General features: G+C 40.2%; 1 protein-coding gene across 2 annotated transcripts in view; it reads right to left on the bottom strand.

Moving 5' to 3' along the window:
• The window catches only part of dock1 (dedicator of cytokinesis 1), a 201,025-nt gene that overhangs the window by 142,212 nt on the left and 40,993 nt on the right, over window positions 1–17,820 (bottom strand). For both annotated transcript variants that reach the window (XM_085361488.1, XM_085361489.1), the window contains exons 14-18: window positions 16,233–16,357; window positions 13,268–13,366; window positions 12,763–12,835; window positions 6,718–6,821; window positions 5,964–6,147 (exon numbers count right to left, since the gene is read on the bottom strand). In XM_085361488.1, coding sequence (XP_085217614.1) covers window positions 5,964–6,147; window positions 6,718–6,821; window positions 12,763–12,835; window positions 13,268–13,366; window positions 16,233–16,357 — 585 coding nt within the window. The remainder of the gene's footprint in view (window positions 1–5,963; window positions 6,148–6,717; window positions 6,822–12,762; window positions 12,836–13,267; window positions 13,367–16,232; window positions 16,358–17,820) is intronic.

The raw sequence follows: 17,820 nt of genomic DNA, 5'->3' as shown, positions 1-17,820 counted from the left end.
AGTGTTTCATCTCGGATGTGGGGATCAGCAGTGAGGAGCCATGAGTATAAAGCATGCAGTCTGTTGCAAGGGGCATTTCTAGGGCTCCTTTTTCCCTTTGCAAGAATAAGTGCTCAGGATAAACTGCTGGTGAGCGAACAGGCATCACAGCCATTCATACAGGCACTTTTTTATAAGTGCTTTCCATCTAATAATTACACTCTGGTGGACGGATCCGAAAGCAACTTGAACCTAAGGGTTGAACCACCAACCTTCTGATTAGTAGATGACCTGCTCTACATCCAGAAACAGATCTTACCGCAATTACATTACTAATCATATTAATTATACTGTCACATATTCTCCAAACGTAAACATCAAATTGCTGTTTCAGCAAACCAACAGTCAAAACAACCCGAAATATTTGGTTTGATATTGTATAAAACAGGAAACTGCCAACACATCTGATGAGCTGGAATCATGTGATCATTTCATTTACAGAAATGCAGAAAATGGGACAGAGATGACTATTGGACAAACACACCTAGATCTTAAAGAGCTTCTGGGTTTTTAATAAAGAAGCCTGAATCTGGTATCATGGGAAATATTGTGGATAGATTAGCCACAATATCAAAACCAAAGACAGGTAAGTAAATAATATTGATCCTCTAATAACAATGCAATGTTTCTGCTGTTTCTTGTACACTTTCTTTTTTTCTGTAGAAGGGATATTGGATGGATGGGTAAAAAAATAAATAAATCATATGACAATGGTAAACTAAACATGCGGACACAGGCAAAAAAAACTGCAGTAATGGCTAAAGGAGCCTGCAAACAAGCCCAAGGCATTGACCGAGCATCCAGCCTCCCTGGATTCCAACTCAGAGCATCCGTCCAAACCACTGAAACGAGCCACACAAGTTACTAGACCCAAAGCAATAGCTGCCAATGTCCTCATGCCACCTGCAAATTCTGCATCCCTAATGGATAAGAGCCTACACAATATAAATGAGGCGGTTTTAATGTTGCGGCTGCTCTGTGTACAGTGCTTTATTAAAATAGCTGGAACCTTTTCCTCGAGCTTTAGCGTGGGATGATATATCCCATACAACACACAGCTGCACAAAGTTTAATCAAACTTTGTGCAGCGACGAGGCCATCTGATCCCCAAGCACCCACCGGCACCTTGCAAATTATCAGCACAAAGTGACAGGTAAATATGGAGAGCGGAGCTGCTCTACAGGAGTGAATCTACAGACCAGGACACATACTCCCCCTCCCCCCCATCACTCTCGCACAGGGAACGAGATAAATCAGAAAATGGCAGGCAGGGAGGAGAAATAGGAGCAGAGAATAGTGCTGATTGATATATGCTGCATACTACGCATCTACATAACAGCTGAGACAACCATTTGAGCCACTATCATTACTTACAGGAGAGGCAGGCTCTCCTGTAACTGAGACGACTCATTCATTGACATCACCACCCCCTGAGCCGAGTAGGAGGGCACGCACAATTGTATTTAAATGACAACTTATACCACAGACTAAACTTAATAAGCTTCAAAGGGAACATTACTATAACAACATGCGACACCCACCGCTTTCACACATTATATGCAGAAGCCCTCTGACAACAAAAACCTCCCGTTGTCTTAGAGAAATGCCCAGAGCCTGTTGTGGGGTCTGCAGTGATCCCATTAATGAGGCTTTATAAATGTTTGCTGCGCATGCTATTAGGTTGTATCCCGGACAATTAGCTTTATCGGCATTTCACGTCTTTTTTAGACTGCAATGATTTAGCACAAAAAGCGCTAAAATCATTACAAGTGTCACATAAAGCCTGTGCTGCTGACAGGTCAGAGATTCAGCTATAGTTTTTAAATTGCCAGCACGCCAAGACCATGCATCGTCGTTCAGAAAACAGCTGATCTCACCAAGGCATCTGTCAAACTTTGGGATAATCTCCCTCTGAAATGAATTTTTTTTACCTAGTAGTCTTAATGTTTACATGCAGATTGTTTTTCCCCATAGTCGGGCAGTCGGATAATCACCAAGCTGGAAACATCTCTACCTGAAAGCAAATATTGATCCTACTTTTCAGGAAAAAAATTTCTGGTTCAGCTTTGACCTAATGTTTTGTAGCTTTATGTGACCTCTGCAATGAGAGAGTCTTACTGCCTATTTGAGTGCTTTAGCTTCACCACCTCATAAAAAGGGTAAAGCTGCCTTATTGCTGGCTTGATTAGAGGTTCTATGGATATTGTAAAGTATTGCACGAAAGTCTCGAGCCATCCCTCATTTCCTCATTTTTTGTTAGGAAAATGGGAAATACATACAGTAATTTACTGAAATGCAAAAACAGTGTTTGGGCACTAATCAGCTGTTAATGAAATGATCTTTCTTCCCGTTCTTATGATCAGTTTAAACTTGCAGGTTTTCTTCACCATTCCCATATTTCTAAATGCACTGAGATGCTGCCATGTGATTGGCTGATTACGTATTTATGTTGTGTTGGCCAGTGGGGTTGGGGATCTCGTTAAAATTGATAAGAGGCCTTTTTGAAAGACGTTTTAAGATTTTATATTATTAGTCTTTGCGTAAGGCCACTTATTCCTGAAGGGAAGTTTTAAATAATATTTCAAATCTGAAGAAAGCGAAAAATGGTTTACAGTGGATTTTCTTTTCACAGGCCTACACAAGGATTATTCAAAGGATTAAAGACCACAAACACACATGATCTTGCTTCAATAATTTACTCCAAGCTTTTCTCTTCATTCTGCCCTTGTTTGGAGGTTTAAAATGATCTTTTTGTTAACGTGAATACAAAAACGAAAGGGCATGATGCACTCCTTATTTAAACAGGGCATTGCTCTTGGCGAGTAAAACAATTAATTTCAATTCAAGTCAAAGTTACCCTGCAGTGTGTCTGTTACTTATTTATTTCAGACTGTGGCCAAAAACACAAAAGAAGCTTTAATTGTGGCTCTAATTAAAATTGTGATTCATTCTTGCATACAAAAAAAAAAACCCCAAAACAAAGCAGCAAATTACAACCAGTGAAAAAGAAAGCAAAGGAGACATTTAGGTTGGTTTGGTTTAGCTCTGTGAAATCAGAGCTAGAAGCATCTGACCACTCACACAAAAGAGAACAGCTTTTCACACAATCTAACTACAACGTTATGAACACAGCTAAGAAATACCAGCATGCTCAAGAGGGTTTACGCTGACATCTGTGGGGATTTATAAACATGCAGAAAGGCTGGTGGGAACACAAGATGCTAAAATCCTTAATCCATGAGCCACAGTGGCAGGCATGAGGATTTCCCAAGCTTAATAAGAGTAGATCTTCACGGGGAAATAAAAAGGCTATTGTTCGCTCAACAGAGATGAACTGGAATCTAACTGAGACTGACTGGCGTACTGAGAGTAAAGAGAAAAGAAAGTACTTTAGAAGTAGGAATAGAGAGGAGGAAAACAATTCCTGGCGCTCAGAATGTGGAAAAGGAAAAACCAGATAATGAGAAAAAATGTTTAAAAAGCTGAAGCTAAGGCATCCTACATTAAATGATGTTCCCATGATCCGTTTGTCAAAGCCAGAGGCTACGGTCCATCGGTGGTTTCAAAATTCAGGGTCTACCTGGCTAAGATACAGTAAAGAAATCCTTCCTCCACCCAGTGAGAGCTCTGTTTGATGTGAGCAGGCATTTCATCAAGCTGGAATTGTACTTCTCTGTGCTACAACAAAAGTAAATCCACATACGTCGCTAGGATTTTCTCTCATGTGTGCTACTTTTGTTATACAGCACCTCAAGAAAGAAGAGATCAGAGAGCAGTGGTCAGTAAAACCTACTCATGGCCACTTCATTAGGTCATCTGATCTCCCGCTCGTTAATACAAATGATCTAAGCACCCAATCAGGTGGTGGCAATCCAATAGTTTAAACATGAGGACATGGTGTAGAGAACCTCTTTAAGTTCAAAACAAGTATCTGATTGATGAAGAAGAAGGGTGATTTAAGTGCCTGTCAACGTGGCGTGGCTCTATTTCAAAAGCCGCTTCCATACTTGGATTTCAACACAACCACGTCTAGGATTTACAGGGAACGGTTCAAAAAGAGAGACTATCCAGTGAGCAGCAGTGCTCTGGGTGAAAATGCCTTGTTGATGGCAGAGGTCAGGAGAATATCCACACTGCTCTGAGCTGACAGGCAGGAAGCAGTAACAACAGTAATCACTGCTTATTACAACCAAAGGATGCAGAAGAGCATCATTGAATTTACTGAAGAAGATGGGCCACAACAGGAGAGATCACACTGGATGCGACTCCTGTTACATGAGCAGGTAATTGAGACTGCACTTCACAGATGCTCACCATACCTGGACTATGAAATATTGAGAAAGTGTTGTCTGGATGGTAAACAACATAAAATATGGATCCATCCTGCCTTATATCAATGGTTCTGGATGTTGTAGGTCAGCGGTAACCAATCCCCGGGTCCGTGAGTCATTTGGTACCAGGCCACGAAAGTTGAGGTTCGGGTGTGAAATTCATGGTTTTCAGGGTTTTTATCGTTTTTTTAATCGTTTTTATAGTTAACTCGGTTTTCCCTGGTTCTTTTCCCGTGTGTTATGAATACATCTTTTTTGGGGGGTACCGGTACTGGTTTTATTTTGTTGTATTTATCTGCGACACCTTAAAGGCCGGTCCGTGAAAATATTGTCGGACATAAACCGGTCCATGGCGCAAAAAAGGTTGGGGACTGCTGTTTTAGATGATATAATGACATGGGAAGCATTTTCTTGGCACATTTTGGGCCAACTCGACAATTGCTGCCTATGTCGATCCCATTACGACCACAGTGTACCCATATTCTGATGACTCCTACAGCAGGATATCACATCATCTCACAAAGCTCAAATCATCTCAAACTGGTTTCCTGAACATGACAGTGAGTTCACAGCACTCAAATGGCCTCCACGGTCACCAGATCTCAATCCAGTAGAGCACCTTTGGGATGTGATGGAATGGGAAATTCACATCTAAATGTGCAAGGTGCAAATCTGCAGCAACTGTGTGATGCTATCATATGACTATGGACCAAAACCTAGCACCTTGTTTAATCTGCGGCACAAACAATTAAGGCAGTTCTGATGGCAAAAGGGGGTTCTAGCAAGGTGTACCTCTTTAAGTGGCCAGTGAGAGTATATCTGTATATCAGGCAGCAGGAACGGATTAGCCAATTCACACTGGAATAAACAACTAACTAGATTCATTATTTTTAATTAGGAAGTTATTTATTCAGCTCTACTAGAAGATTAATTATGTAAATTCTATTTTGAAAGTGCAACAGTTGTTAGCTACCATAGCATGGAAGAATCTAATGAAAAGAGGGTCAAGAACAGTCAACTGATTTCCTTTATTTGCTTTAGTTGTCGAGTTAATCGCAAACAGTGGTCCAGACTGAAACGCGCCAATGACAACATTTTCTCTCTTGATTGTTTTCAGTGCTGTTTTCTTTGATTTAACAGTTGTTGGGAAGCTTTTATTAAGATAAAGTAATTTCTCTTGAACTCAATTAATATTATACTGACTTCCCCACATTTCTTTTCAGCTCCGCTGGATGCGTTTGTGCAGGGAGGTGTGCTCGCTGTGAGACTAAGAGCAGGGAAAGTAGAAACTATGTGGTAACTATGTGAAGCTAGTGCAAATCAATTAGGTGAAAAACAGAGATCAATAAAGGATAAAATATATAAATATGGATGGCATGGTTAAGACAAAGACAGCGACTATAAAAAAAAGCTTAATTTAAGGATTCAAAATGTCACAGTAGCTGCTTTCATTTTTTTATATAATATCTAAGTTGTGTTCCATGTGTTTACTGACGTTTTGATACGTTTTCCACAAGAGCATAATTTTTAGCTTAAAAAAACAACTTGCGCAGGAAAAGAGACAAATATTCATTAAAATATAGCAGCTGTTACCATTTTGGGTAAGTTTGGTAGAGCAGACCAGGGTGGAAATCTGAAAGGAATCCTTGCTGATGGTACAGATGCCCAGGGTCTGGGTATTTTTTCCAGTGGTGGAGTAGCCTTTCTCTTCCATCTCCAGCTTTGTGGAAGGTAGGTTTAGGTACAGAGAAGAGTCCTCTAGCTTCTTTACCTCCGCCTGGTTTTAGAGAACAAGTCTCAGTCAGTTTATTGGTAGAAATCCCAAATTACTGTGTACACATTAAAACAATGTTGCATTCTATAGCTGTGGTTTTAATGGATCTCCCTTTGATATATATTATCAACAAAACAATTTGTGTGTTTTTCTACCGAGCTGTTGCATGTGAGAAAAATATCATTCATTTCCAAATGCAGGGTTGACTGACGAAAACAACAATCCAGAAAACATGACAAGACAAATGTAACAAGATTGATTTTTCCCATATGAACTTTTTAATTAACATAAATGGGCACCGTAACACAGAGGTATCATTATGCATGGGTTTTTAATTGGAAAGTACTCTCATTTCCTTGTGCGGGCTGATGTGTACCAGCTACCCAATTCACATACAAAGCACTGATGGCAGGCTGTTATGATGACAGTCGCCGATACAATAGGGCAGTTTTTCACCTACAACTTATTTCATGGTCATTTCACAAGGAGAGCGGGCTGTCTGACGAGTAGGCAGCAAGAAACAAAGACTAAGTGTGTTTATGGGATGTTTTTGTTTTGTTTTTTTACATTTACCTTGTACACGATGAGATCATGCTCACCGTCCCTCAGAGTGGTCCCGTCATACCTCATCAGCTTCACAAAAGACAAGGCAAATATCTTCTCCGATTTATCTTTGGCTGTGGAAGGAAAAAGAAACACGCAAGCAATAAAGACAACTTGGTTATTGGTGTTTACGTTTGAGACTAAGACTGCGTTCATATATACAGTTCGCTTTTTTGTACCGTTTGCTTTTTGTCTCATTTTGCAAAACAAAACACACCGCATCTTTCGTACGTGTGCAATATGCTTATGTGAACAGTGTTCGTCTTCGGGAACAAAAAAGAGATCATATTGCAGTAAACCATGCAGCACTGCTGACGTTACAACAAGTCATTAACAAACCAGCAGTCTGAAAGAAGTGATAATCCAAACGCTAACCTCAGCACTACACTCCCTGAGTCAGCTCCTGAGTTAGCACAAGAAACTACTGTTCCCCTCTGATGTCTTTATTAATGCTATGGCTGCATCTGTCCGTGAACTGTTTATTTTTCACCCTGAAGTGAAGCAAATGTACGCGCGCCGACTGTTGAGACCAATTATGCATAGGTTTGAAGGACTTGTGCATAATATAATGCGAGGGACGTGGGAGATGCAATCACAGTTGGTTGTTATATAACAATATGTGCCTTAAAATAAAATAAAAAAACCTGCTAATTACAAAAAGGAATATTGTTCAAGTGGCAGGCTTTGGATTAATGTACACTTGCTGTTATCAAATGAATAAACACTTGCACTTGTGCTCTGCTGCAGCTGTGACCAATTTGTATAATCCTGTAAGAGTGGAGGAAAGATGCTCGTGGTTTATGTGTGCAAGTGCAGACACATGTGTGATTGGGAATGTTGAGTGGAAGCGCTGCATAAACAAGGAAGAGAGTTACGACTTTGTCCTGTAACCGGGACTTTGGATGGGGCCACATACATCATCATTGCGGATCAACAAGCTCGGATTTACGCGCAGGGAGACGTGATTCATCGAAGTATATATCTTGCATTCTATCTGCATAAATCCCCTCATTGGTTTGCTGCCCGCAACTCACCGGTGAATAATTGCTAGGCTGAGATGAACCAGTGGAGGGAGAACACTGTAGGCATGCCATCCAATAATACCAAGTGTATTAGTGACTTCCTAAAGGGCACAGAGCTGAAAACTCTTAATTTGGACAAAAAAGGTCACTTTCAGGACAGAGCTACTTCTTTAAACCAATCGAAGTCCGATTTGTGTGCAAGTTTCGCAAATTTCCCCCTTAAGGTGGGCTGTCACTTCAAATTTAGTTGACTAAACTGTTCCACATTTTAAAGCCTACCTGACTCACGAAGCAGAGGCATAAAGACAGATGAAACAAAAGTGAAAAGATGGCAGGAATCTTTTACAGCTACGGCAGCATCTGTGACAGCAGCCATCAGCCTGATGAGGCCTGACAATGTTAGAGTGCTACTCTGACGCACTGTGTTCGAGCTGGCCTAATTCTCAACCAGAGGCCTGAGATACTGAACACATGAGCTCCACTAGTGGTCTTGATGAGCAGCTCTGTCACTCTGTGTATCCCCTTAAAGTTCAGCTCTAGCTAGGAGCACATCGAAGGAAGCAGGAAGGACACGGCCACATGACAGCGCAGGCAGGCAATACAAAGGCCTGACAGCCTAAATCTGCACTGCTTTTCATCACAAACTAATCACATATAGAGAGGTTAAGGAACAAAAATCTATACCCGTACACACAGCTGTTCCATCTTTGTTCACCCTTTCAAATATTAATATTAATATAAGAAAGTGGCTGATTATAGCACAGGTAATAGGTATGCTAGAAACCACACAATTAAACCAGGTTGTTCCCACTGAGTTAAGTGCATGTATGATCATCAGTGGAGCCCTGCAACAGGTTAAGGTTGCGCCAGCTGATTATCAATAGCTTGCAAGTTAGCGAGCTTGTACTCCCTTTAAATACTTTAAATGAAAATCATAAGTATTATCAAATTCATATTAAATTTAATATGATATGCTAGAGTTTATTTTTACATCTCTAAACAGCATAGCATTTCCTACAGGGGATTATACAGTATCTTTTAGAAAAAGAGCTTTTGTTAGTCAGTCTTTTCTTATTGAGCAGCGCAACATACTGTCATAGTCTAAAATAATGTCACTTTACGTCGCTGTTTTTCACTGATTGTCCACTGATGTGTTTTTTGTTTTATCATTCATCTGTTTCGATCCCTTATATGTGCCTAGATAACCTTAGATCTTTTGTTTTCCGTTTCTTTCTATTAGTGGCATCAATCTGAAACGGTATGTGTATTAAAATGAGCCTGTATGACTAAATCTGGCACATTTACATAATGGACCTAAACGCTCATGTTAATTAATGTGCACTGCTTCTTATATATAACAATAATTATATCAAAAACACTTGCAGAACAGTCATACAGCCACTGTCAACACAAAAAAAAAAAAAAAAAAAAAAAAAAAAAGAGTTTAAAAGGTTAATAAGAGCAATGCAGGTTTGGACAGTACCATTTTAGCTGTTCAACTGATAAACACACACTTATGTCGCTTTGATCATCAGGTCAATTACTCCTGGCCCAACCTAAGTTTAGGCTGAAGACCAGAGGCGATCGTGCCTGTGCTTCAGCTGCACCTTATCTTTGGAATAGCGTCCCCACTATTCGTGCCTTAGACTCTATCCAATCCTTCAAATCACAATTGAAAACATATTTAACCTGGCCTTCCCAACCAGTTAGTGCCCTCTAATCTAATTAACTTCTTAGTTGATATTTTGTATCTATGAACTGACCTTCCTTCTGAACTGAGGTCCGATACCTATTTTTACCTCACTCTTCTGGTCTATTAGTGCCTCGCTTCTGTCTGTGCTACTGGTAGTACCTGACCTGTATTTTGTTAATTGATTTATTTTGATGTGATGTGCTATACAAATAAAACTGTATTGTACTGTATGGTACTTATGGTCAATAATCAACGCATGCAAATGAACCTTTCCTGCTGATGTTTGAAGTGGGGAAAATAAGCTTCCCAATGTATCACCCTTTCTCACTTACCAGCAGCAGTTGTGCTTTTGCATTTGGGCTACACAGCACACATTACTGTGGGTGGACAGCACTACCTTACCCAGTGCATGCTCAAAAATATTCACATAATCTCCCAAATGGCATATTTAAGTATATAAAGAATGTTCCCACACTGTAACCAATCACAGTATGGCAAAGGATTAGACACGTGAGACACGGATCAGTGAACAAAGCGTCATAAAGATTTAAAACAGTGATCACTATAGAAATGCACTTTAAAGTTTTCAGCGTAGAGAAACTGGCTGATAATCTAGTAAGTATCTTGAACTCAGACACTCCCAGTAATAGAAAAAAATATAAGAGAGATTTTACTCTGATCTGAGTAAGACTCTACCGTAGATTGCAGTCTATGGCCAACATGGATGACAGATCACAAAAACAGTTATCTTTAAGGTAGTCTTATGAGATCTTAACGTGTCTAAAGGATGGAAAACATTGGAAATTAATGAATTCTATTATGTGCTTTGATATCGACTGTACAAACGAGAAAATCTAACGGTTTGTTGGATAGTTCCTTCAAGCACAGCAAGAGTGGATGAGTAAGGATTTGTTTCATTGAGCATATTAGGTTCAGAGAGTCTGACCCAGACTTTACGTTAACTTCCTCTGTGAAATGAAAAATGAGTTTCTTCACTCTTCGGGTTATCGAGCTTAGAGTTTTCCCTTAATGCCCTCTCTAGATCTGGATCAGACCTCTGGTACAGTCTGCGGTATGTCTGTGATATTACGTGCAAATATGCTAGTTTCAGGAGGTGTTATTCTGCTCTTAAAAGCAATCTATTGCAAACTGAGATGAAAATTTAAGTCGTACACAGCGACAGTGAGGCAGTGAGAGAAGTTGGTCAGAAAATTATAGAAATACATGCCTGCACGGATGCATACAATCTTAAACATGGATAAAATTAGATCAATGTACATAGGAATATCACCTTTACACCCAACATAAAATAAACCCTGGTCTCTATACTGTAAGCACATTCACCAGCAGCAGCAGTTCACCATGCACAAATCCAAAGAATCCAGCTATTACACCTTTTTTAACATGTCGCTAGGGCTGGGCGATATATCGAGTTTTTTAAAAATATCGATATATTTTCATACGAGATATAAGATGTGACAATATCGTTTATATCGATATAGTCTATGTTACGTTATAATTATACTTGTGGAGCCGCAGGTTTGCCTCTCTTTCGTCCACTTTTGTCTCTACGCAACGTTACTCTGCCTCGCCTCTCCTTCACTGAACACAACTCCGCCTCCCCCATAGCTTCACCTGACAATGACAAGGCAATGACAAGATGAAAGCGGAAAATCTCCGTTAGCGAATTACCGCGGATGGCCCCGTGCGTGGGGCTGGATGGTGTCAACGTGTTAGCGAGCTAACCGCGCTAACGAGCTAACCGCGCTAACGACATGCAGCCCGGAGGGGCTGCACGGCCTAAAATCCTTTCATTTTCTCAAAACTCGACAGTGCGCCTTATGTATGAATTCTGGTTGTGCTTACTGACCACGAACCGATTTTATGTGGTACACAGCGCTCAGCAATCTGTCAAAAAATTTTTAATATGACTTTGCTAAGCTACGGAGCTGCACTGCTTGATGTTGGAGGATTATGGCTACCGGGGAGGAGCCTCGCGGAGTGATACGTACTGTGTGTGTATAAGGACCACAAATGGCACCTGTTCAGAGACGTGGTGCAGCTGTGAAATCTGTCTCTTTGTTATTATGCTCAGCGTCTATTAGTTTACATTTTGACTGCACAATTGTGAGCTTTTTGTTATGCACAAAAACAACATTTTCTTTTATTTATGGACCATGATTATTTAATAAATGCTGATAATTTATTTTTGAGTAATTTCTTCATGTACATCTACGCTGTATGTAAATAAAAGTGCCCGTGTGACATCTGGGACACAGTGTGACTAAGAACTCTCTTTTTGTTCTTAACTTATGGCTTTAAAAAAAAAAATCGAGATATATATCTTATATCGCCATCCAGCTAAAAAATATCGAGATATGAATTTTGGGTCATATCGCCCAGCCCTACATGTCGCTATTGTCAATTGTCAGAGAAAAGTTGAAGTTTGGCGGAATCAGCATGTCCCTGCAGTCCCAGAGTCACTTGAGGTGAGCCAGTTTCTAAAGTAACCGTTACACCAAGATAACAGCAAGTCAGAGTTTCAAAGGCATGTCTCGTAACAGCATTAGTCTCCAGAGAAGCAAGGTGCCGAGCATGACAAGAAGGCTCTCCAAGTGGATTATAAGCCAGCGTTGAGCTCTGAGACCTGGCAATTTCCTCCAAACCACCTGCATGCAGGTGAGAAGCAAACAAAGCAAGAGGATTTTGGAAGTAGATGATGACAGCAGCTGCAGATTAGCGAAAGGGTATACTTTCCAATCCTCACGTCCTCCAAGTTCTGCTCTGCCTTCTGTGCCATTTGAGCTGATTGCTTTGTATATACTGTATACACCTGTCATGCTCCCCAAACCCTTTTTCCTGCACCACTCCTGTGGCTGTAGGAAAGCCTTGCCATGTGGCAGGCAGATGGGCTGGCAGAACTACCACTGCCAGGCTTCCCTGACCTTTACACCCCGAAAATGAGAAAGGGTGTAAATAAAACAGAAAACAGAAGGGCGTACAACGCTGGCTGCATTCAGCTAGACACTGGTCCCAATAAACAAATATGTCCCCTCAGGCATTTTTCACATCCCAGCCATAGTCTCTGACAAGCCACTCCATGATGCTGCTTTGTGCGGGGGACAGACTAATACCTCTGATTAATGTGACAAAGGGTGAGCTTCAAAGTATTTATCACTGTGCAACACATCTGCTTGGTTTGGATATCTTCCATTATATTTGCTGGGGATAGATTAGGAGCCAACTGTGCAGTTGGTCATCTGAAAAACTGATTATTCACAAGCTGACATTTATACTCACAGTCCTGTGATGAGCGGTGACGAAAGGTGAACCGCAAGTGGCTCCGGTTCACGTCTTCAATGGGAATAGCAACCTAAGACAAAGGACGGAAGAGGATTGGCTGACAGCCAGGAACATAAACACACACACTCACAGAAAATAAGGACAAACTGAAATCAGAGTGAACTCTAAACTTCCTGGATTTTATGCTGTACAGAAATTAGCTCACATGTTGCAACACTTTTGCAAAAAAATGCTATATAATTATATGGGATTTCAGGAATTGAGAGAAAGTTTGCCTTTCTTTAAGTGTGATGAATAACTTCACTCTTCTATACAGTTTTGCACCACCGCATTTGCCACTAAAGTCTTGTGATAGAAATTACTGGCAATAAAAGCCTGCGGCGTAATGAAAAAACTTTGGAAACTACATGAAGGGGATGGCATCAAGGTAAAGGTAAAATAAAATGATTTAGAAGAGTAAAGAAAAAACCGTTAAGTGGCAGAAGTAAGCAGAAAAACAAACCTTTATCGTTTCAAACCAGCGGGGCTGCTTTACTTGGTAGTAGATAACAGACTTGTACTCATTGATCCCTTCATCTCCAGCTCCGGGAAAGATCACATTCTAGATAAAAGGTAAAAGACACAGAGCAATTAGGTAGTCAGACAATATAACTGGTTATCTGGTTATCCTTGCTTAGCTTTTAGTTCGCATAAAGTGCTATAGTTGTGATGGGTGAACTGCTTTATCATCACTCTGTCAAAATATTGGCACGCTCACAGTATGTGGAAAATTGACTAGCACTTATTTCATAAAGCAGAGCCCCTGGAGCAGAAAGCCTTAATCTAGCAGAATGGCCTTTAAAAGTCTGGATGCGCTTTGTGCATGAGCACCTGTGTGCTGCCTGTCAATCTCATGACAGCATTGTGGAAATAAGAAATAAATTAGAAATTAATTATTTAAGAAGGAGCAGCAGTGGCTCCCATGCAGCAGGACGTGGAAGGAAGCCAAGAGCAGGGAAGCAGACCAGCTGGTGCTGATGGATCCAAACGTGTAAATTGGTCTTCCTAGCGGGTCCGCTGCGTTTCTACAACAGGTCAGGGTGCGTATGTAAAATACTACGTGCCCCACTTGAGGATTCGCCAAGAGGGATGGAGTGACAGCGGATGGTGCGCACGCCTTGTTTTCGATCAATCTGTGTTCAGCCAGCCTACCTCTTTCCTCCCACTACTCCAGCTGACTCCCTGGCCTGCTAGTGTACTGCTGCTGAAATACTCCTACACTAATGGTTTCTGACAACCAGCAATTATGAGGAATAACAGACCTCATCTCCCCCAGCCATGCTGAGCAGATCTGGGGGGCAGGTGGTAGCTCTAGCAGTGCTGCTCCTTCTCTAAGTGGCCAGGGTTTCTGACAGCTCCAGATTTCACAGAGGGTGAAAGTGGCTAGGGTCTAACTACAGGTGAGAAGAAGTTCTGGAGGGGTGCTAATCAAAGTCAAAGGTAATAAAAAGTTACTGTCCAGCCTCCACAAATCCTGTAGGATTTGGAGGAAAGAGGAAGGATGACAAACACCAGAGGCAGAAAGTCACACGGAAAGAGAAGAATGGACAGAGAAGAATAGAGAGGATCAGAAGCCTGAGGGAGGCAGAAATGAAAAGAAAAAAAACACACAAAAAGCAAAACCCACAAATTTAACCTGTTAAAAAACTCTGTGTGAGGAGAGAGTTATTTCAAGTGCCTAGTACATACATATACATCTTTAAAATGAAAACAAGACATTTTTTATTTTGGAATAAAAGCCGAAAAACCAAGTTTCATTATCAAGAAAGAGACTTTCAGCCCATCAAATCCATGAAGGGTAAGGAAGAATTTAACCACTTCTTGCATTTCTTGCAACAAGGGAGCTTTTGCAATGCAACAGCAACATGGTGACAACACTTCTAGATAGGATCGATCTCTCTTGATCTTTGCTCTCTACTGTCACTGACTTTATTTATTATACCGCAAAGGCTCAGACAGCCTTGAACACAGACCTTCAGCGAAACATAATGACACAGGGTGGGAATTCACACATCAAATTTGTATCCGCTTCAGCTTATCATAGCTGTATTTGTCTCATACTAGGTTCTTGCTTCAAAAAGTTGCAGCGTTTCCTTCTTCTAAAGAAACTTTAACAGCTAAAAATGTGAAACTTGAGGAAATGGTACAATTTTCCACCACCATTCTGCTCTAAAAAGCTTGAGACACTATATAAATGTCTTTTATGTCTTATATGCTTCCCTAATCTATTTGAGAAATCTCTCTTTATCGCACTCTCACTAAAATACACACAGTTTTGCTTCATCGAGCGCTACAAATTCGAAAAGTCTCTCTCTCATACCTGGCTGCATTGATTTGTATAAAATTCAGTTTACTTGATCGAGGGTTATGACTCAGTCAGTGGCTAAAATTTAGGTATGACTGATTAAAGTCGATGTGGTTTATTAAAACAAATCTGCAATAAGTCTGCCGCACAGCATACCAAAGGCCAATCCAAAAGTTAAGTTACTTAATTCAAATCAAATTCAAAGTAACTGACAATAAACTAGAAAACAGATGTTACCTGTATTGTTGCTGTTAACTTCTTATATTTGAATAGACTTTAAGAAGTCAGTAGTGTATATGGGGTAGGTTCTCAACTGCTGTTTGAGGTTAACAACTGCTAATATTTAGAATTCTTAGAATAAGCTTGCACCTACATTAAGTGTTGGTTTCACTCAAATGTCATACTTGCACCTCCCTGCAAGACCAAATGATCTGCTTTGTAGGTGTAACAGCTTATCTATGCATCTTATATATTCTGATGGGTATTCAAAAAAAAAAAAAAAAAAAAAAAACTCAACAAGTGCACATGAGATTCCAATCCTCATTCTATAAAAATACAATTTATAAGCAGAAGCTACTCAAGAATTGATTATTCCTCTGATGTAAGATTAATTAACAGATTTTTTTACCAAGCGCTGCAGATTGCATTAAAAAAAATACAGATTTTGAGACAGCTTGCTTACAAACAATTAGACAGGGGAGAAATGATCCCTCTAACTTCATTAGCAAAGGTAATTAATTATACCAGAAGAAAAATGCTGATTTCACATCATCATTATGCTGCCCACGTTGCCTGTCCACATGCCTGAGTTTGTTACTGGCTCTGACAACGGCTGATTTTCATGGTAGTGAGCCAAATTTTAGGCTTCTCCATCAGCCACAAAGCAACAATATTACAACTTGTAAATCCTGACAAGCAGCAAAGACATACAGTTTCCCTGTGTATCACTCTTCTTTATAGGAGACCTGGTCAGTTAAGCGCAGTGCTGAGCAGTGTGAGACTAAAGGAAGCCGGGTAATATCACAGTCTGTCTGAGAAACCACTTGGTTACAGCACTCGTGTCCTGAATGCTGAGAGCACAGGAAAAATACCAAAGCAGTAGGTTAACATTCCTCGGTCGTACCTCGAGCTTCTTGCCGTCCTCATCATAAACCGACATGGTCACCTCAACGTTTTTGGGGGTTGTCTTACTCCCTTTGTCAAAATCCCCCTGAACCAGAGTCACGTAGATGTCGTTTCGCACATCCCCTTTAGGAAATAAAGAAAAACAAAAACAAGAAATGAGAAACCACCAACGCTTCGACGCTTCTTAGGGCTTCAGTTTTATCCTTTTCAATAATATTAATATTACAGCAACACTGGATATTATATGTATGACTGACTTTGCCCCATTAAATAAATAATGTCTTGGGTTTTTTCTGTATTACAAATATTTTATGAACTGCAACAGTTTTCAGTAAAGTAGGAATCTAAACAAAACACTGATTTGCAAATCAATTAAACCCCATATTTAACTACTTTTTTTTTTTTAAATAAATACTACTACTATAAATAAATACTTTTAAATAAATGTTCATTTTGAGTTTGATCCTCTTTTTTTATAAACTGAACAGGGACAACTGAAAATATTAAAAGAAAACACCTGCTGGGTGAAAAAAATGACAATTCATTAAATTATTTAGTAGCATCGCTGTGTATAAAAAGAGTATTATGGGAAAGGCTCACTGCTCTGTGGGAAATACTACAAAAACTTAAGAATTTGGGATCTCCCAGGTAGCACTGCATTAAAAATGCAAACCCATTGTGAGTTAACACATCGTTTCCTTGCTTCCACTGATGCAAGTTTAAACTCCACTATGCAAACAATCACATATCAAGAAGACGCAGAAGAACCGGATCCTTCTCTGGGCCAGAGCTCATTTATGATGTATTGAGGTGACATGGAAATCTGTCTTGTGATCTGACCAATAAAAATATGAAAGCCTTTCGTCTCTCTTTGAAGAGAGCATGTTATCAGTGCACATGATGCTATGAGGGTGTACTAATGCACAACTTGTACAAGTTTTGGAAGCACTATTAATGCTGAAAAATCTATTTTGGAGCTGGACGTGTCACCTTCCACATTGTGTCTTTTTCATGGTGGTGAGCCTAATTTCCGGTTACTCCATCAGCTACAAAGCATCAATATTACAATTAGTAAATTCTGACAGGCAGCAAAGGAATACAATTGTGCATCGCTTTGCTTTATTGGAGACCTGATCAGTTAAGCGCCATGCTGAGAAAGCACAGTATATCACAGCTTGTCTGAGACACAGGGTTGCAGTCCTGGCCTGTCACCAACTGAGAACATTTGAAGAACTGTGAAATGAAAAATACAACAAAGGAGGCTTCAGACTGAGTCGCTTCCAATCTTATATCAAGGAAGAATGTTGCTCTAATATGAAATGTGTAGCCAGTCTTAAAAATCCTTTAAGGGTGTTTCGCAAAAAGAATATCAGAGGTGATGCGAGACGGTCATACACCTGCCCTCGTCCAAATGTTTTTATTAAATATTGTCGAGCTTCTCAATTAAATATGGGGATTCAATCATTTTCAAATCATTTCGGTCTGTTTTTATTTACATTTTACACTGAATCCTGACTTTTTTCTGTAACAGGGTTATGAACCCCACTGAAAGCATTCAGCCATTTAGCCAGGGAACTTTCTGAGGC

Source organism: Diplotaxodon limnothrissa, linkage group LG8 (genome assembly GCF_057381915.1).
Source record: "Diplotaxodon limnothrissa isolate DT_005_m linkage group LG8, D_limnothrissa_male_GT1.1, whole genome shotgun sequence".
NCBI classification, from domain to species: Eukaryota; Metazoa; Chordata; class Actinopteri; order Cichliformes; family Cichlidae; genus Diplotaxodon; species Diplotaxodon limnothrissa.
The sequence above is the reverse complement of the archived record's forward strand: the minus strand, read 5'-3'. Positions and strand labels throughout refer to the sequence as shown.